At 53.4% G+C, this 21,141-nt stretch overlaps 1 protein-coding gene across 1 annotated transcript in view; it reads right to left on the bottom strand.

The window, feature by feature from the left end:
* GABBR2 (gamma-aminobutyric acid type B receptor subunit 2) overlaps positions 1-21,141 on the bottom strand; it is a 329,685-nt gene that overhangs the window by 14,558 nt on the left and 293,986 nt on the right. The window contains exon 14 of the mRNA XM_053656129.1: positions 2,887-2,997. Within this exon, the coding sequence (XP_053512104.1) occupies positions 2,887-2,997 (111 nt within the window). The remainder of the gene's footprint in view (positions 1-2,886; positions 2,998-21,141) is intronic.

Below are 21,141 nucleotides of genomic sequence, written 5' to 3'. Positions count from 1 at the left end.
TAACAATACCTATCTCACAGGGCTTCTTTCTGGATGGGATGAGAGGACGGATGTGAGAGTAGTTTGTAAGTGAAAACGTCCTGCACAGAGTTTGAAAGGCATTTGTAATATGTGTAGAATCGTTGTGGTTGTTTCCTCTCCTTGGTGTGTCATCTCACAGACCAATTTTTTTTTTGAACTCCTTTTAAAATGGGGAACCAGAGGCCCAGGAAGCAGACACCAGATGAGGAGAGACCAACAGCTGTGGAAGCCGGCTGTGTGCTGGTTCCCGCAGGCCCGGGCCCTGCCATCCCACAGGGGCCTGGGCGGGCTGCCTGTGGCTCACAGGGGAAGAAGCAGGGGCTGGGCGAGGTGAAGGGACCTGCCAGGTCCCTCAGCAGTGAGTGTCAGGGCCTGCTGGGGGCCGGGCCCCTGCTCTCTGACGGGGGTCTGCATGCCTCCTCTCTGCCCTACTGCCAGTGGACCACCAAACCATCCGGAAACGTGGGCAAGTCAGGGGCCTGCTGGCTGCAAATCTCTGGAGTGCCAGGAGGAAACAGAGAATATCTTGTTACGGGTCTCAGGAAGGGCAGTGAGGGCTCATTGGCACAGGTTACATGAAGGCCGATTTCAGCTGAGGATAAGGAAGAACTTTCTGGAAAAGCAACCCATCTATAGTGGTTTGAAGGGTGGTCCTAAAAGATATGTCCACATCCTAATCCATGAAAACCATGAGTGTAAAACTTATTCGGAAAAAGTCTCAGCAGATAAAATTGAGGATCTTGACACGAGATCATCCTGGATTATCCGGATGGGCCCCAAATCAAATGACAAGAGTCGTCATAAGAGACACAGGCATACAGACTTGAAGGGAAGGCCATGTGAAGGCTGAGCAGAGCCGGGAGCAATGCAGCCAGCGGCCAAGGAATTCCTGGGGCCACCAGACCCTGGGAGACAGGAGGAAGCTTTCTCCCCTCCAAGCTTCAGAGAGAGCGCGGCCCTGCCTTGACCTCAGACCCCCAGAACTGTGAGGGAATACACTTCTGTTGTTTGAAGCCGCCCGTTGGTGGTTCTTTGTTAGGGCAGCCACGGGAAACTGATACGCCATCCATGGCTGGCATAGGCTGTGTTGAAGGGGGTGAGCTCCCCATGACCAGAGGTGTAGAAGCAGTGGACGAGAGAACACTCGCTGGGGACACTCGGCGTGGTCGGTGGGTCCAGGCTGCTGATGGCAGGGCAGGCCTCCAGGGCTGTGCACACTCTTTCTGGCCCTGACACTCCGAGGTTCCAGAGCAGGAGGGGATAAGAGGGGGGCTTTTAGTTACAAAGCCTAGGGGCCAGGAGAGCTGCGGACAGTTCTCCATGCGCTGGAAACAGTAATGCATTTGTGCTGTCAAGTACAATTTTATGGCCGTGCTGGGACTGAAGGCATTAGCTTCACTGGAAGGGAGACTGTGACCTCCAACCACTTTTGGAAGTAGGTGGGGAAGATAATGAAGGGCCAACACACTACAGATCAATCCAGTTATGAGTCAATCTGAGTCACATAATCTAATTTCACAGCATCAGGATCAAGAACATGGAGGCTAAAGGGATTCCGGAAAGAGTCTAGTTTCACTCTATTGGACAAGGGCTGGGGAAACTCAAGTGACGGGTGTTGTACACGTCCTGTGACAGGGAGCTCACTCCTTCCCAGGGGCTCCGTCACTTCTGTGAGCATTGCTCTGTTACACAAAATCCGTCCCTACGGGACCGGAGGGCTGCCTTCCAGCAGCTCTGCCCTTGGGTCTGTGTTGCCTATTTCTGACAGCTCTGGTGACCATGTCCCCAGAGGGTGTTCTTCTCTAAGCCCAGGACCTTAGGCCAGTCTTCAAGGTCCCATTTCCATTCTGGGCACCTCCTGTGGACACCTCCAGGTCATTACCTCATGGGACTCAGGTGGCCGTCCAGCAGTTCTCACACCCTCTCTATGGAAACACAAGAAGGTCTCAGCTAGTCTGAAGTGGGGACAGTCTTCTCCTCGGGTCCCCTAACACCTGCTCTTCTGCTGTGGCCCCTGGGAGGACCCGGGACCAGCAGCAGGCGAGGAAGCACGGGAGCAGTGCCAGGAACCCAGTTATCTGACTGCCGGGAGGGGCTTCCTTTCCCACTTCTAAGTGGCGGCCACAGAGGCAGGTGGTGGCTTCATTTTCTAGTGGGAACATCTGAGGCGGGAGTAGCAGCAGCTTCCTGTCACTGGGGGATTTTAAGTGGAGGCGCAGTTTTCACAGGATGCAGAGAGAAGATCCAAGAGTCAGCCTGGGACAAGGCAAGGTGGGCTGACCTTTCAAGTCCTTCCTGTCTGAAATTCCACTGCTGGGTGCGGTGGGCTCGGTGAGAAAGCCGTGATTTTGACCAGTGAGTAGAGTGGAGGTTCCAAGATGGGCGGTGACCAGGTGGCCTCTGGCAAATCACTTAACCTCCCCGAACCTTACTTTCATCTATAAAATTGGACGAGTCCACTAACCTCCTACGGATTTAGAGAATCCAGCGGAAGTCAGGATGTGAGCACGTGCTAGCTGTCCACAGACTGCCGTTCCCGGGGTGGCACGGTGGCAGCTGCACAGAGGCACACTCACAGGTTCTGGGGTTCCTCTCTTGTAACCCCACTTCTGACTCTGCCACGCACTGTCGGAAGGACCCTGGGCAAACAGAGCCTTGAGGTACTGCTCAGTGAAACCGGATACTGCTTGTACTAGGTCACAGGGTTGTTATGGAAACTGTGGTCACATGTGGCAGATACCAGCCTGGCACATAGCAAGTGCCTAGTCCTGGGAGCTCTGTTTATTTTTATGTTGATGGAGGCCCCTGGGAGAGAGGCTGACGGAGCGGCGACTCCCTGCGCTCCGCCCCCGGCTCTGCACCTACCATGAGAAGGCCCTTGTAGGCGTAGACGATGCCCAGCCAGATGGTCATGTGGGTGTTCTCACAGTGCTCCAGGAGCGGGCGGATGGAGATGTCCCGTCCTGCTGGGTCCGGCTGTGCAAAGAAAACAGAAACCCAGGGATGGCACTGGGTACCCCTCCAGCCGCTGGGTCCCTCTCTGACTGCCCTTTTCCTTCCCATGAGCCCCAGCCAGTGACACTGTCCAGGAGGGTTCTTGGACACCACTTCTTTCCCCACCTGTGTTCCCATGGGGGCGGGCCTCAGCCACCGTTCGCTGTCTTCTGTTTGTTGGTCATGATTCAGCCTGCACTAAAGTTATCTGCGTCCTTCATGACCCCCCCCCCCCCACTTGAGTCAGCGCTCCTGAGGGTAGAACCCAGTACTAAGCCTGGCCCAGAGCAGGGATCTGTAACATTTGAAGAAAGAGTGAGGGTGAGAATGAGGCACAGAAGTAGGTCAGGAGTCCTGGAGGTATCTCTGGGATTAACTTGGGGAGCTGGAGATACAGATCTACTGTCTGGGCCAATCACAGGGCCTGCCACGCCTTCTAAGGACATCCTCTTACCCACCACCCCATTAGGAAGCTATGGTGGTGTGCCATGCTGTGTACCATGTGAGCCATGGGCAGGGAGGAGCTGATTGGATAAGGGCTGGGCACCTGACCCTATGCAGCCAATCCAGAGGCTTGTCAGAGACTCATGTGGTTTCCTAGTGCAGTGTTCTGACCAAGAGGGTTGGTCAAAAGGATCCTACCCAAGCTCAGGAATTAGAACTGGGAAACTCTGGGAGAGAATTGGGGAGGAGGTGGCAAGAGGAGAAAAAGACACCCAGAGGATGAAAAAAATATATATACCATAGACATATTTTTCCTGAATCATCGAGAGTAAGTGGCAGACATCCTGACTCTTCACCCCTAAACATCTAACATGTATTTCCTAAGAACAAGGAGATCTCACACACATGCTTAACCCAGTTGAAGAAATTTAACGTTGATACAGTATATTATCTAACATACCACTCACTTTCAAATTTCACCAGTTGGCCGGGTAATGTCCTTTCAGGCAATCGTGGGACCGTACATTGCATTTACTCGTCACGCCTTTAGTCTCCTTTAATCTCAAACAGCTCCTCAGCCTACTTTGGTTTTCTGTGTCATCCATCTGAAGTGCCCGGTTCAGTTATCTGGTAGGATGCCCCTCAGCTTGGGGTTGTCTGAATGTGTCTCCATGCTCAGATTTCGGTTATGCATTCCTGGCAGGAGTCCCACGGAAGTGATGTTTTGATCTCCTTGGTGTTTCACCTCAGGGGCACTGGGTGGCACTTTGTCCCCTTATTGGCCATGTTAACTGTGACCGTTCGGTTGAGGTGATGTCTGCCACAACTCTCCACTTTAAAGGTACCATTTCCCCTTCGTAATCCATAACTAATCTGCTGGAGACACTTGGAGCCTGTGTGGGTACCCTGTTCCCCCACAAACACTGACCCGGTGAGTTCAGCGTCTACTCATGATTCTTACCCGAGTCACATTGTTTTGGGGGTTGCAAAACAGTGATTTTCCAATTCTGTGATTCCATGTAAACACTTGGCATTCTACTGTGAACAAGATCTTCCCTTTCTGCTCAGTTTTGAAATGTATATCAGCATGGGCTTTTATGTGTCTATTTAATTCAGTGCCTTATACTCCAATAACACTATTATTCATTTTGATGCTCATTTTCCCCCAGATTTGGCTAGTGGAAAACCCCTTCATGCTGCCCTGTTTTTCATCGTGTCCCTATAATTTTTTTGGGAGGGCACTTTTTTACTTCTTGGCACAAGATGTCCCAAGGTTCCTCACACTTTCCTCGCACCAGTCTTGGAATCAGCCATTTCTCCAAGGAGCCCTGGTTCTGTTTAGCAGGGGCTGGTATTTAGAAATCAAGATCTGGGCACAAGATGTGCTCACTGTTTCTGGGGCATCGTCACTTCTAGGTCCATCTATGTATGTATGTGCCTATGTGCCTTCCTTCCTTTCATCCCTCCATCCATCCGTTGTCGTTCTATCTGTATCTTTCTATCATCTGTCTAGAGATATAGATAAACTCTAACATCACAGGCTTCTTGCTTGCCTCCCTCTATTCCATATTTGCATCTTTCTTCTTTTATGGTGAGAACACTAGAACATCAAAATGGTCTCTCATTTGTTTAATCCTACAAATAGACCCAAAATAGTTTTGGAATTGCTATATCCATACATTGCCAAGAAATTCGTGAAGTTGAAGATTTCTTTGCAAACCTGCTTGTCTTTAGAACAGAACCACTGCGGGTGTCTCATTAAAGAACTGTGTTCAGGAAGTAGTTGTCCTGTTGAGGCCCGGGGTAAAGCCATATGCTGGAGGGGAAGGGCTGGCCAGAAGGGGCACTTTGCTGATGTAGCAGGCAGGCCTTAGGCGGGTGGAGGATGGAAACCGTCTTTCTCCTGGCCCTGTTCTCTAGACCTGGCCTTTGAGGCGGCAATGGCCGGGGCACCCCTGAGTTGGAGAAGCAGGAGTGCCCGGAGTGGTGGGGCCTGTGGGCTCAGGCTGTCTACTAACCCGATCATCCCATTGCATGCTCTCTAGGGTCTGCCTGACTCCCCTTTTGTTGTTCCAAGCCAGAGGAAGCCTTAGCTCAGCCTCCACGGTCCCATGGCCATTGAGTCCACATACAGGATGGAGTGACAGAGGAGAGAGGGGTTTCTTAAGGCTCTGCAGTGGTGGCAGTGGGTATGAGGGCGAAGTGATCCCCAGGAACCACAGTCAGCATGGCCAAGGCTACAGATTCCCCCTCCTCTGCTACCCACCCAGGAGCCGGGCTGGATTCTACCAAGGGTGATGGGCATTTCCTATGTCCTTGCATCATTTAACTGAGGAGACGGCCAGGACTTGGCCCCGAGGTCACCAGTGACTTTGTGGTGGAACCTGGATTTCTCTAATGTTGCACAACAAGCAGATACCACAGTGCAGTTGGCCCATTATGGTCACGCACGAAGAGCAAACCCATCAACGGTGACCGGGTCTGCTGTTCTACAATGAAGCAATAATTTGTGATGGGCTCTTAGATTCTCTGTGAGAGAACTTATTCTGCCACACACCCTTGTTCAATCTGATGATAACTCTGTTCACAGGAAGCTGACAACAGTTGTCTGGCTTGTATACCCCTGGTGACAGACCCCTCCCTGCACTCTTGAACAAGAACTTTCTCCTCCTGTACCTCCACCCATTGGTTGTTCTTGGGCTCCCCAGAATAATCCCAAGCTCTCTCCTCGAGTCTGCACACTATTCTTCAGGAGCGGGAAGCCACTGTGAAGGTACACATCATTACCTCCCAGATGTCGACCCGGTCCTTCAACCGGCTCAAGCTTGCCATTGGTCTGCAGGCCTAGGACTGAGCTCACCCTCCTGGTGAAGGTGAGTCTGCCTGAACCCTTGCTCCAGGTCTCCTTGGCTTTCAAGGAACGACCTTCCACTGGTGATTCGGATGCTCTTTAGGGCTGACTCAGCCCCAGCAGGTAATTTTCACCCAACTGCTGTTAGCCCTGTCTCCCCACTTCTGGAGCCGACACCCCAGCCTGGTTATCTTCCCCTCATCGGTAACCACCATCCCCACGCCCCCTCCCCCGACCCCTGTCCCCATCTCAGTCTGCCCTGACTTTCTGAATCCTGGAATTCTAATTCTCACGTCTGGTTTTTTAGCCCCCACCCATCTCCATCAGCTGAAGCACAGCCTTGGCTGCAAAGCTGGGTAAACAGCAGAAAATCCAAGGGCCCACCGAGATTTCAGAGAAGTCAGCGGTCTGAGGTGGAGAGGCAGGGCAGAGATGCCTTTACCCCATCTCCCCAGGACCCAGGCTCTGATCCAGAAATAAGCCACAGAGATCTCCTGGTAGTGCATGCCACCTTCACACAGGCCTGTGCACACTGGGCATGGATCACGATGGCAGGGGTAGAGGGTGGCCTTAGGAAGTTGCACGAGGGAGAGATGTGCCTGTCCAGTCAACTGGAAGGGGCAGGGAGCCCAGCCACTGCCCCAGTGCTGACTTGGAATCACTGTTATGCACCAAACCGCCACTAGAGGACATCAAAGAACTGTGCTGAGTCCTGACCAGCGCTGGCCTCTATGTGGATGTGGCAGCAATGGCCCGGACACCTATGAGTTGCTCTCAGAGGCTGTGAATCAACCTCTGCTGGAGACACAGAACTACATCTATGTCTTGGTGGGGCTGTGACAAAGCCCTCAGCAGCATCCTGTACTGCTTTAGAAGGTGCCCACTGGCCTTAAACAAGGCCGGATTTCCAGGTACCATGGAGAACCCCCATCCTGCTCTGGGGGCATGGGAGGGAGGACCTACTACTGAGGAGCTGGAGGGCCCGGCTGTACCCGCCCATCCCATCCACCCTGCTTCTACTGTGGGCTGGCTGTGCAGCCCAGAGCCAGTGAGCACAGAGCACCGATCCCTACAGCTGCCAAGCTGGGTCCTCACCTCAGGGCCTGACCCAGGAATGTAGGCCCACTTCCCCGCCCGGCTGTGGACTACAGCATCTCTGCCGGCCTAAGAACCTTTCCCTTGCTCTCCAGACTAGCCTACAAGCAAGCTCAATTTGCTTTCCTCTCTTCTTTGTTTTTGCTCCTTACTTGCTGCTCACCTCATTCATTCGTTCATTCAATACATAACTGCCAAGCACTGCCATTCTGGGCATGGGGAATGCAGCAATCACCAGGACTGACAAGAGCCTTGTCCTCATGGACTTCCATTCTAGTACGATCGGGATAATTCCACGAGGGGAAACCTAGAAGGGAGAACAGAGACTTCTCCAGTCATAGCTACCCTCAGGACACCAAGAACTGCCTGTCATGAATGATAGTGATGACAGAGAGACAAGCTCTGTACACCTTATCCTGTCAAAGCCTCACAAGAATCCTTGGTGTCGTGCTCATTTTACAGACGATGAAACCGAGGCACAGAGAGGGTAAGTAACTTGCCCCAAACCTCCAGCTACAAAGTGTCAGAGCTGAAATTCGAGCCCAGGTCTGTCTGACTCGCAAGCCAGCATTCTTTTCGCCCTCACCACATGCTCTTCCTAACCTGCCTCGCCGCTCTCAAAGCATCCTCTCAAATTCGAAGGAGACGGTGGGTATAAACCTGCTCCTTACACTGGGAGGTGCTGCTCGTGGGAGGAATGACTTAATTGGAGCCCACGGTGCTCTGGGGAGGTTGTGCTTTGGTGCTGCCAGCTGAATTTCAGCCGACAGAGTGTTCTTCCCGCCAGACAGGGTTAGACGGGACGCAGCGACCAGCAGGGAGGCTGCGCCTGTCTGTGGTGGCCAGAGGCTGCAAGTGCTCGCACCTGACTCCTGGCCCAGCCGCTGCTGCTCAGCGGGAGGCATGCAAAAGCTGCTGGGGGAAGGGCTCCCCCATATGTGCATTGACTGGAGAGCAGCTGGCCTGAGAGTCCCTCTGCATAATGCAATTACTCACAATGTAGGTCAGTGGCCCCTGCACACATCCTGCTTTGTCAGGCTGCATGGACGGATGGGCAGGGGTTTGGGCAGGGCTTGAGGCATGGAGTCCTGAAAGGTCAAAGGCCAGGGTCCTGCTATAGACTTGCTTGGTGACCCTGGTCAAGTCCCCACCTTTTTCTAGACCCTAGTTACTCGTTTGCAGAGTGAGCCCGTGGGTTAATCTACAGTATAGCTAATGTGAGCCTGAACAGTGGAGGGATGGCTGGGTTTGTCGTACACTGACCCACTGAGGAAAAAAAACAGTACTTCTCCTGTGCTACTGCACGCCATGCACTCAGCTCCACGCCGGGGCCCAGGTGTATGGGACCGATGGGAGGCTTGCCTTGCTGGAGTGTGCATTTCAGTGGGGGGCGCAGAGGACTAATGAACCACACGGTACAGCTAAGACAGAGTGGTGATACGTGTGCCCGAAGAGAGGCGCAAGGTACTTGGAGGGGTGCTAGCAGGGGACCGATTTCAGGTCAGGGAGTCTGCGGAGGCTCTTCTGCAGTGACGGCATTCAGCCTGACACCTGAATGGTGAGAAAGAGCAGCCACGCGAGAATCTAGGGAGCGCCCACTCCTCGGAGAGGGAACAGCAAGTGGGAAGGACCTGCAATGGCAGAGACTTGGGCGTATGTTCGGAACCAGCAGGCGGCCAGTGTGGCTGGAGTGTGAGAAGTGAGGGGCTGGCACAGCAACCGCCCAGGGGGCTTGTTAACAGGCAGCAGGGGTCAGCGGGTCTGGATGCAGCAGTCCGGACACGCTCCCAGGCGACATGGAGGCCGCTGGTCTAGGAGACAAGCGTTAAAGGATCTAAAACAGCAGGGTGACATTTGTCCTCACCCAGCAGATCTTTGGTGAAGAGGGAAGATGCCTTTGTCACTCGCACACCCTTGACACGGGGTGACAGCTTAGCACAAGCTCAGACTCCACACCGCCTGTGTTCTGACCCTGGACTGTACCCCGTGGTGCGGTGCTTATGCAAGTGCCATGCAGGGCTGGCCAGGGCGGTCAGGGCCAGGCAGGGGGCTGAGGTGTCCGGGAGCCCTCCCTGGGACCGTGGGGCTCTTTGCCTTCCCTGCTGTCACCGCTCAGGGGATGCAGGTTCTTGAGCTCCGCCTGGCCAGTGCTTCTCTGAAGAGGGGTTCCCTCCGCCTCCTGACCAGGCCCCAGAAGCTGGCTCTCAGGGCTCATTCCCTGGGCTATTCCCGTTTTTTCATTTTAATTTCAAATTTGATTTGTGAAATATGTGGCAGATGAGGATATATGTCTTATCAATGGGATGGTGGGGGAGGGGAGGATGTTTAACCTTTTGGCTGCATTTCAGAGTCTTGAGATGCTTCTCTTTTCCTGGGAAGGCAGGTGAGTGGACACAGACTCTTTGGAGGGGAGGTGGGGGTCCCATCACAGATGCCTGGGCAGGGGGGGGACAGGGCACGTGGTTCAGATCCGAGTCGGTCACTTGCCAGCTGTGTGACTTTGAACATGTCTCTAAGCCGCTCTGAACCATGATTTCCTTGTCTGCAACCTCCCAGCCTTGGCGAGATGATCACAGGCAGTAACCAGCGTGTTTACCAGGCTTCGGAGACTGGGAAGCCTGCTCCCCGTCCGCATTATCTCCGACTGCGGAGCGGCACGGAGCGCGGGGCCACCAGGCGCCTCCCAGGCCCCTGTGGCGCCCGGCTGCTTATCTTAGCTGCAGCAGCCCCTCGTCTCTGAGGCAGCAAAGCTAGAAGCTGTCATGTCAGGGTAAGAATTTTTTTTTGAATGTTTGATTACGAGTTCGAGCAAATGTCTTCAGAATCCCAGATCCAGAAGGGACCTGTGAGATCACTAACCAGGGTTTCTCAACGGGGGCACTCCGGGCACTGCTTTCTTTGCGGGGGTGGGCATGGTTCTTCGCGGTGAGGAACTCTTCCACTCAGTGCAGGGCACTCAGAACCCCTGGCACTTGGGCACTCAAAGCCAGGAAAGTCCTCTGGTCCCTGTGACTCCCCACTTCCAAACACTAAGAGGGTTATGCACTAGTCCATGGCCCATTTTTATAGGTGGAGAAACAGGCCCGGAAAGGACTCCAGCAAGAGGATGACTGAGTGGAGACCCAGACGCAGGTGTCCGCATCTGGTCCCACGCCCTGGACCAGGCTGTGGGGTGGCACAGGAGGGGCCGGCCTCGCAGGCTGCTCACCAGTATCGGGACTTCACAGTTTTCGGGCACTGGGTACCACATCAGCTCTCGAGAGCTGGATGGGGCCACCCTCTGGCTTTTGGACCTATCCAGTCTGCTGATGCTGTGCATCCTTGTCCAGGTGGAAGGGGGGCAGCTTCCTGAGCAGCAGGTGTGGGGCCCAAAGCTGCTCACCTGATGTTTTATGGAGGGGAGATGAGGTGGGAGAGGTGGCCAGGCTCTGGTTGAGAAGAGCAAGGAACCCGTGTTCCGCGTCAGGGTGCCAGTGGGCCAGCAGACCCCTGCCTGGTCCTGTTCAGAGAGGCATCCTGAGTTTGACCTCGGAACTTCTGTGGTTGTATAAGGGTCAGAGCTGGGGTGGAGATCCTCTCAGGGAAGTTCAGGGCTGACCATGCAGCAGCGGGGCCCAACACCCACAGCCCTTTGCAGCTCATAAATATACACACTGAGATTGCTCTTTGATTTTGACCTCAGGGCAGACTGATGAAGGAGCCAGGAATGTTACACCCACATCACAGGTGAGAAACCAGGCTCAGAGAGGACAACGGACTGGCTTACGGTGACACCGTGAATCAGAGGCAAAGCCACGCCAGACAGACCTCTTCCTGCAGCGCCGGTCGGGGTTGCATCTCAGCTTCGTCATTCCCTTTCCTGTGGCCGGGCCCTGTCCCTGCCCCGTGGAGGCGGGCCTTCAGGGCACTCCTGTTCTCCCCGGGCCTGTGTTGGGGGGCCTCTGGGGCGAGCCCAGAGCAGGAGGAGTTCTTGGGATTGAGGATGAATGCAAAGCCAGGAGGTGCTTTCACCCGGCGCGTTGTGAATGCAGCAACAGAGCCAGCACTTCCCAGCCATCTCAGCACCTCAAATGCAGGTGATTTCACCTGAACGCCCAGACTTCTGGCTTCTTTAGGCAGTGAGACACCGGGGAGCACAGGGCCTGCCGCAGGAGCTGGGCATATCTGCCTCCCTCCCACGTCGGGGCTGCCTGTCCAGCGAGTCTCCAGTCCTGGTGTCAGAGTCAAGGGGATATTTGGGAGAGCTTTTAATTTTAAGGACCTTTTTGAAGGAAGCGTGATAGCTCTCCTTTCTCAAGTTGATGAAGGGCTGGGGAAAGACTAAGCAGGGACTGCGAACAGCTGATGTGAGCAAGGCGCCCAGATGCAGTTCAGTGCTGGAGAAGATGCAGCTGGGGGAAAATTCGCTTCGGGGACAGCCAGACTCCGGTGGGACGTGCTGACTCTGGAAGGGGAGTGCCATGGGGGCACCAAGTGCTCGGAGGGGTCAAACCACTGTGGGAACCAGGAGTGGGGGGGGGGGAGAGGACCAGGAGGAGAGAGAGAAGAGAGGAGGGGAGGTGGAGGGAAGCTGGTTGGGCCACGTGTTCCTTCCCCTCAGACTTCTGCACCTTCTTCTGGAAGTTCTGCTAAAATTCAGGAAATGCCAATGCTTGATGAGTGAGAGGGACATGCTGGTGAACCCGGCAAAGGGCTCAGACTTGCCCTGGGTGATGCGGAGCAGGAGGGAGATGGCATCTTTGAGCCAGGAACTGGGCCACATCTGTAGGAGAGGCTGGGAAAGGGCCAACGTCTCTAGCAGGCCCAGGGCATTCTGGGTCTCCCCACCTTGGGGGTTTGAGGCAATTCTTCTCGGGTCTCAAGACCCTTGAGGTCCCGTATGACATATGGGTTCACGATTCCCTTGGTCACCTGATCCTTGTAGAAGCAGCATTACTGAGGGGAACAGTTTGGTAGCCAACCTTGGGCAAGCAAGTCCTGTCCCTTCGGAGGCCTGCCAAGTGCCAGCATCTGGTGAGTCCATGGTGGTGACCCCAGACAGAAGCCAGTGCCTCCCAGGCTCAGCTCCCGAAGTCCGGTTTCCGCCCACCCTCAGCAGGCCCAGGGTGCCTGGATCCCTCAGGCCCCCACCTGGCCTCCACCCTGAGAGCGGAACAATGCTTTCTCCCCGCAGCCCCAGACTGGCCTGACCCTTCACAGCTCTGTGTCTGGCCAGCAGGCGGAGGCAGGAGGGTCCCATGGCTGGGCCTCCGGGGAGGCTTGGGGGGCCCTGGCCCAGGCGGGCAGGGGATCAATGGAACAATGAATGGAGAGCAGAGAGAGACACAGGGGATGAAGAGAGGGGGAACTTGTGTCCCTCAGATGCAGATACAATACAGTAAGAATATGAGATGTTGTTAATTAAGCCTTGAGAATGAACAAAAATGAGAGCTGAACAAGGGACTAGTCATTTGGTCCGTCTGTAATGGGACCCCACATACTACTCCCACCTCCACTCCTTCCCCGACCTCATCATTGGCCAGGCCCCCACCCTCTCCTCCAGGTCCCTTACTGTCCCTGGCCCTGCCTGGGACACCCTTTCTTACACCCACCCGCTCCTCCATCTCTGAAATCTTCCCAGGTCCTCTCGCCCCACCCCTCTGAGGCCCCAGGGCCTCCTGCCTCTCTTTTTGGGGAGGACCATTGCCCTCCTGTTGGATAGCTCTGTGTTTGACGATTGCCACAGGAGTGGGCTCTGATACAGCTGTGGGACTTGAACCCAGGTCTGCCTGACTCCTGAATCTTGGCTTCACACCACAAATCCAGAACAGCCCAGCCCGAGTACCTCCCAGCCCAGACTGCGGGGCAGACTGCGGGGCAGACTGCGGGCCTTCTCGGCCCTGGCTGGCCCTGCCCACGGCGTGTCTCTCGCTGTCCTCTCACGGGGTCTGCGGCTAACTCAGTGCCTGGCCTAGCTGGTGGCTCATGGTGACTTCCTGCTGTCAAGCTCAAGTCCAGCTTGATATGAAATGGGAGGTGACAGAACTAGGGTGTGAAGACACCCTAAGTCAGAGAGCTGGAGCAGGGGGGACCCCAGACAGAGCTACTAGAGTCCACTGCTGTTGTGTACCGTACTCAATTTTACGGTTTTCAGTGCTGCTGGACCTGTCTAACAGCCTAGGAGCTGGGCAGGGTATCAGCCTCGCTTCCATTGTGCATAGAGAACAGTGGGCCGGGGAAGAGGCTGTAATTCACCCAAGGTCACACAGCAAGAAACCTGAGGGCTGGCACTTGGGCCTGCTGTCCTGACCCCTAGCCCAGGACCCTTTCTGCTGTCCAGACTCTTCCCTGGAACTCTGGGTAATTCTGGGAGTCCCAGCTCAGCAAGGATAAAGGAAGTTGGCTGCCTGGATGAGCCTCAAGTGTTCCCTGTCGGGTCCCCCCTGCAGCTCAGATTTTAGTTGCCCTCACGAAAAGGCAGCAGGGCCACACCACGGCACCCTGGTGTAACAGGCAGCCGCTGGCCTTGCCTCCGGCCCAGGGCTCTGACCCAGGTCCTTCACTTGCTCCCTCTGAGCTCCAGGTTCTGCTCCAAGAAATGCTAGAGTCATCTGCTTTGAGGGTTGTTCTGAGCATCCAGCAAGAGCCCCGAAGACAAAAGACAATGCAGCCCAGACACACACCCGCCTGCGGTAATGCCTGCAAGAACAATGAGTCCATTTCATTCGCCTGTCATCATTCGGGGAGGCAAGCGGGCTGGGAGCCCCGAAAGTGCAGTGTTGCAAAGCCTGTTCCAAAACAGGATGTTGTAAGTGGTGCTGCTGCCACCGCTGCCTGTGCGTGGGAGTCCCTGGGAAGCCGCGGGCCCCAGGAGAGCCTGCGTGCCCCCTTCGCTCTGCCGCAGGGCTCAGTTTTCCTGGCCAGTTTCCTTGTGCCCCGCCAGGGCCTTCTCCTCCCCACTGGTGATGGAGTTTCCAGCATGAATGGGACGCTCCAACCCACTAACACTTCAGAGCTGTTCTTACCTCCTCTTACGCACACCCATTAACTATATATATATATACACTACCTCTTCAGGACACAGTATTCAACTATTCTACTTTGTGCAATCGGAGAACTTTTGGGCTTGAAGAGATTCATTCAAGCGTCTTCTTTCACTTCCCTTCCTTAGTGAGCAGTCCCTGCCAAGAGCTCACCCAATCTTTCTTTGCTCACCTCTGGTGATGAGACACTCACTACTTCTTAAGCAAGCCAGCCCAGTTCATTTCGGGATGGGTCAGACTAAAATATGAACATTCTTCCTCATCCAAAGCTGAAATCTGTCCCGCAAGAACTTCCCCCATGGGTCTCAGCTCTGCCTTCTAGGGCCCTGCAGGCCGCGGCTCGTCCCTGGACCCCAGGACAGTCCCTCTGAAGCTTAGAGACAGTGGTCATGCCCCTCTGAGCCTTCTCTTCGCTGGGTTCACATCAGTCCTTCCTACTCGGCACAGTTTCTTCTTAGTCTTTCCTCATCCTGGCCACACTTCATCTCGTCACTATTTCTACAGGGTCTGGGCCCATATGAAAATACGAGTCTCCAAGGGGCTCTGAGGAGGGCAAGAGTGGTGTCCCTTCCCCGTGCCTAGATCCCTATGCAGCTGGGACTGGCCCTGAGCTTGGTTATTTGGCAGCCAAACCACACCATGGAGCTTGGAAATGCACATGGTCACTGCAACATTTAAGGGAATCTTGGTGCTTGGGGCACACCCACACCCCCCCCTGTGAGGCAGGACCCCTGAGAGAAAGGCAGCGGTGCCCTGTCATCCCTCATGGCACTTCAGGGTCTCCTTTTCCATGCAGGATGTGCCACCAAGTGTGCAATTCCAGAAATAGGCCATCAAAGACTACTGATGGGTGGCCTTCATGGTTTTACCAAAAAAATTTGAAAGGCCCAACTTAGACGTGGGGTGTGGGCAATCCAGAGGCAAGACAGGGTTGGGGAATAAGAACGGGAAGAGAGATTTAAGGAGAACTGGAGGTGCATGTTTTCCTGTGAACCAAAGGTGTGACGCGGTCTTGGCCCAGCTGAAAGCGAGCACACAATCACCTCCAACATTAACATTTTCCACACATGTGATCACATGTGTTCCCTAATAACTCCACACCAGGTGGACAGGAAGTATCAGCCCTACTTTAGTGACGAGGAGACCGAGGCTCAGAGAGGTTCAGTGGACAGATCAAAGGGAGTGAAGGACTGGCCGGCAGAGGCTGGCCCTCCCCTGACAATCTCGCCTGCTCACCCACACTTCTCAGCCCCTCTACAGTACGCTGGGGGCCATGTGACTACTTCTGGCCAATGGGCTATGGGAGGAAATGACATCTGACCTTTGTGGGCTGAAGCCTAGAAGAGCTGTCACAAGATCTGTGTGCTGCCTCACGCTGGATCCCTAATCACTGAGCTGCCTCACGGAAATGGTTCCTCTGGAGACCACCCGGATTTACAAGCAGACTTTGCATGAGAGAGAAATAGATCTTTGACACAGTTTGCTGCTGAGAGTTAGGGGTTCCTTGTTACTGTAGCTTGGCCCAGCCTATCCTGACCAATGGAGAGGGCAATTCCATTTGTGTTTGTGTTATTACATGTCGAGCACTGTGCTGAGGACTTCGTGCATGCTCCCTCAGGCAGTCCTTGAAGCTGTGAGAGAGGGATTACTCTTTCTCTTTACTGCACAGGAAAATGAAGACACGGAGAAGGGCAGCTGCTTGTCCAGGGTCACAGAGCCACTAAGGCGTGGCCCTGGGACCTGACTCTGGGTCTGTCTGGTTGGAAAGCCTCGATGGACTCTGGTGATTTGCAGAAACAGATGGCTATTGTGTTCCAACACCCCGTTGGGCTAAACACTTCCTTTGAAGACGGAAGAACGCACAGATCGCTTTCTCATTCAGATTTTATGCCTGAGTAAAATCCCTGTGCTCTGATTTATTATAGCAACACTGATTTTCCAATTTTAAGACAACAATGCAGTTTGAAAGAAAATGGAAAGAAAACATGGAAACATTTGAAACCTTGGTTTAGATCCTTATTTCCTTGTGCTTGACCGTTTGGGGCCTGCCTCATTGCCACGCCCCCCACCCCGCCTCCGCTCTCCCCGCCTCCGGTCTCCCCACCGCCTGCCAGAGCACCTTTCTAAACAGTCTCAGCAAGTCCCTCCTGCTCAAAACCCACCGCAGTGCTTCCTAAATTAGACTCTGTATTAGAATATGCCGATGTCAACATGCACCACAAGACAGGGGTCTGTGGCCAAAGAAGTTTTGGACATGTTAGTTAAAATAGTAAACTGCAGGACTCTCCAGAGCCTTTACCACGCCAAAGCCCAAGCGCAGATGTGTAGTTTCTGGGATTTTAAAAAACTTGTGGACCATGAAATCCCCACATTCCCTTTTATTCTGGGACGGTAATGGGATTAATAGTGCCTGTCATGTTTTCATACTTTGGGGGATGTTGGTTTTTAGGATCAAGTCTCAAATTCTCAACTTAACATTCAAGTGCTCCCAGGATTTGGCCCCAGGTCGCCCTCCAGCCTCGCCTCCCGAAGGCCCATCTCCGTCTGCCTCAGGGTTCAGCTCCTTGACCCCATGCCCCACCCTGTCCCCGACACCTTCCTGTTCATTTACCCCCCAGTCCTAGGCCGTGGGGCTCCCTGAGCTGCGACCTGGAGAGAACACAAGGGCGGAGGAACAATGTCAGAAACTTAAGACAAGGTACCTCCATTTGGGAGAACGTCAGAAAACACCCCATTGGCGCTGTGGCTCATTGAAAGCCGCGCGTTTGCCGAGGCTCAAAGCATCCCTTTTAGAAACGGAAACTGGGCGTGCGCGTGCCAACAACGAGGCGGAGTGGGCACAAAGAGCACCGCGGTATGCCGGGCAGAACCGGAGATACCAACATAATTAATAAAGTCATTAACATGCATAGGAAACGCAAAAGCTGCCAGGAGGCTGATAAGAGAGGGTTATTTCTTTAAAAAAAAAAGAAAGGTGTAGCAGGGAAGGGAAATGAAGTTCTGCATTTCTTTTTTATCGCAGACCCCCAAACTACTCTACGAGGAATAAATAGGTCTTGACTAACCGCACAAATTCCGATGAGGCTGGGGCCGGAATTCGCAGTTGACCCCCTGTCTGGCAAAATAAACAGCTCAGGCGGCTAATCGGCCAGCCAGTGGCCGAGGATGTGGGGAGGTACTTAGGCTGGGGTGGGAGGCCCATGTACTAGGTGGCGTGGCTGACGGCAAGGCCGGTGAAGGTGCCGGCCCTGGGGTGAGACTGCCTGAGCTCTAGTCCAACTCTGCCCTTACAACTGACGGGGCCTGCGGGAACCATTGAACCTCCTTGCTGCCATCTGTGAAATGGGCCTAAACATGGCCCATCTTCATAGTTTTGAGGACTGAATAGTCCTCTTCACACAGATAGACATGCGGAAAGCCTACGCTAGTGCCTGGCCCGACTGAGCGGCTTGGACAGCAGGTCAGCTGGTGTCCGGCTTTGCCTCCCGCCCCGGCTTTGGAAAGCCCTGCATCTGCAATGCCCTCAGGTACCCTCGCCTGTCGTTGCCTTTAAAATTGAGGTAAAATTCACAAAACAAAATTCACCATTTTAACTACCGTATTTTGCCCTGTATAATGCACACCCATGTTTCTGGCCCAAACTTTCAGGGAAAAAATTTCTTATTTTAATTCAACTTTTTATTTATTTATATTTAGAGACTTGTTTTTTTATATACTATAAAGGAATTTTACCATTTATTTTTGAACTTATGGTATAAGAAATTTTATGTAACAAATAATTACAAAACACAAGAACAATTCATATAGGTATAAAATTAGTACTTCCAATGTATAATGTACATTCTTATTTTTCCCTCAAAAATTTGGGCAAAAAAACGTATGCATTATACCCAGCAAAATATGGTACTTTAAAGTGCAGAGTCAATGGTTTTCAGCATATTCACAATATTGTTCAACCACCACCACTATCTCATTCCACATTAGAAATCCCCAAAAGAAATCCCATTCCTCTTAGCAGTCACTCCCCACGCCCCTTCCCCGGCCCCCAGTCTACTTTCTGTCTCCGCAGGCTTGCCTACTCTGGACGTTCCATGCAGACAGAATCAGACAGTATGTGGCCTTTCAGAGTCTGGCTTCTTTCAGTGAACATAATGTTTTTAAGTTTCATCCCTACAGTAGCATGTATCGGAACATCATTCTTCTTTATGGCTAAATCACATTCTGTTGTCCAGATGGACCACGTTTTCCTTACCCATTTATCAGCTGGTACATGTTTGGGTTATTTCCACTTTTTTGGCTATTGTGAATAATGCTATGAGCATTTGCACACATCTTCATTTCTCGAGTGTATACCTAGGAATGGAATTACAGGTCCCATAGTAACTCTGCTTAACTTCTTGAGGGACTTCCACAGTGTTTGCACAGCTTCTGTTTTCTTTAACTACCTAAATCCTCCTGGTTCTTTTGAGACTTAGGTTGGGGGGAGAAGTCCCTCCCCCCTGTTCTTTGTGAAACTTTTCTCAAGGAAGGATGAGTAGCCACCTGCTCGGTGATCCCTTAGGGTTAGAGCGGAACTATTCCAGCACTTACCACCTGCACTGACATCGTCAGCTAATACATCTGTCCCCCTGGACTGGGAGACTCCTGAGAACAAGGGTTGTATCTTTCCAAGTGCTGTGGCCCCAGCATCTGGCACACAAGGGCTGCCCAGCAAATGAGGCTTTGGCGAATGAAGGAAATGGCAAGTGTCTCTAGCAGTCTTGTGGTACGGCTGAGCTTCAGAAGGGCCTCTCCCTATCAGAGGGCAGGCTGTGCGGAGTGCCTCCTGGATGTGGGAAGGAAGGCATGTGGGTAGAGCAGAAGGGGTGGCATCATCAGAAGGCATGGGGGAGGGGAGGAGCAGTCCACCTGCATGGATGGGGTTCAACCACACAGGCTTACGTTCAGAGACTGCCTTGGAATGAGCCACATGAGACTGATCCAACTGGCTTATGCTGGAGGGGGAAGCCAAGGATGGCAAACACGGACCGAAAGCAGGATGTCAGATCACAGACAGGTGCTTGAGATAATACAGTGACAGGCCTCACGCTGGGGTAGAGCTCCGCAATTTATAAAGCAATTTCCCACCTATTATTTCATTTGAGAGTCAGCATGTAGCACAGAAGGAGCATGGTTTTGGGGAGCAGCCAGCCTGGCTCAGAGCCCTTGAGCCCCACTTGCTTACCCAAAAGCCCATCACTTGGCTCTGTGCACCTCCAGGTGCTCACCTGCAAAATGGGACCAGAACTCTCTCTGCTTGGGGCGATTGTGAGGGTTAAATAAGTGGGGTTGGTGGAAGCACACTGGAAGGTGTAAATCTGCCCCCTACACGGCCCTGCTCCCCAAGACCTCCCTGGGAGGCTGGCAAGGTAGTTAGGTTAATATCTGTACGGATGGAGTCAGGAAGCTCTGAGCCAGGAACGGAAGCCACGATTGAACTCGTGTGTGTCAGGCTTAGTGCAGAGCATTCGACCATTTCATCCCAGTCAGTGCTCGTGATCAGCCCGTGAGGGAGGAATGGAGTTTTCCTCATGGGCACTGGGGTCAGGGAGGGTGAGTCACTCATCCAAGGTCACACACCTAGGAGGTGGCAGAGTACACCGCCTTTGGGTGTAGTGTTTACGAAGACTCCATCATTCTTCCAAATCTCACAGTGCAGGAGCCTGGTTGGTGAGTGCATTCCATTTCTTGGCATGGGAATGCATTTCCAGAAACTTGCCCTATATTTTTAATAATTGGCATGAACACGCAGTCTCTCCTCGGCCTGCTTCCTGTCTGCTGTAAGGCGCAGATAAGAGAGGAAGAGGCGAGCGGACGCAGGAGAACCTCCACACCTGTTGGCAGAACTCACTCCAGCTCGGAGTTGCCCTCCTTGATTCAATTCTCTGAGTCTTCTGTGTTTGACTCATGTAAGAAAATGACTTCTCGGGTGAAAAATTAAAACGCTCTGTGTGGATGTCCATCGTCTTGCTCTGGCAATAGTGGCTCACAGGAGCGGGGCCTGCAGCTTGTGTCTGGGAGGCGGATTTGATTTCTCGGAGATGCCTGAGCCAGAGGTGGTCTCGGGGGGCCCTGTGACATAGCGTCAGATACGGGAAAACAGCAAGATTGGGGGACCAGCTCTGAGAGGGCTCCGAGGCTGGGGGCCAAGGTCCAGATAAGAAGTGATGCTTCATACAATAGCTAACATTCATTGTGCACTGGACACGCTGGGCAATGGTTAAGTCCTTAATAGGCACTGTCCCTTCTGGTCCTCCCTGAAGCCCCAAACAGTGGAAGCTTATTCATGTGCAGTTCTGGAAGCCAAAAGTCTGAGCCGAGGTGGCCCAGGGCCGTGCTCCCTCTGAAGGCTCTAGGGGAGAACCCAGTGCCTCCCCCAGCTCCTCGGGGCCCCAGGCCTGCCTTGGCCTGTGGCTGCATCACTGCAGTCTCTGCTGCCATCTTCACATGGCCTCCTCTGCGTCTATAAGGACACTTGTCATTAGATTTAGGGCTTATTGAGGTAGTTCAGATGATTTTATCTTAAGCTCTTTAATTATACCTGCAAAGACCTTTTTTCTAGACAAGACGACAGTCCCAGGTCCCAGGGGTAAGGATGTGCACATGTCCTTTGGGGGGCTCACAGTTTAACCCACTGCACGCGCCTAACTTCACAGTCAGTAGCTCCACTGGGAT

The sequence above is a fragment of the Artibeus jamaicensis genome, unplaced genomic scaffold, assembly GCF_021234435.1.
Source record: "Artibeus jamaicensis isolate MK-2021 breed Jamaican fruit bat unplaced genomic scaffold, CSHL_Jam_final scaffold_1964, whole genome shotgun sequence".
Classification (NCBI taxonomy): Eukaryota; Metazoa; Chordata; class Mammalia; order Chiroptera; family Phyllostomidae; genus Artibeus; species Artibeus jamaicensis.
This window is presented reverse-complemented; position numbering and strand designations above follow the sequence as displayed.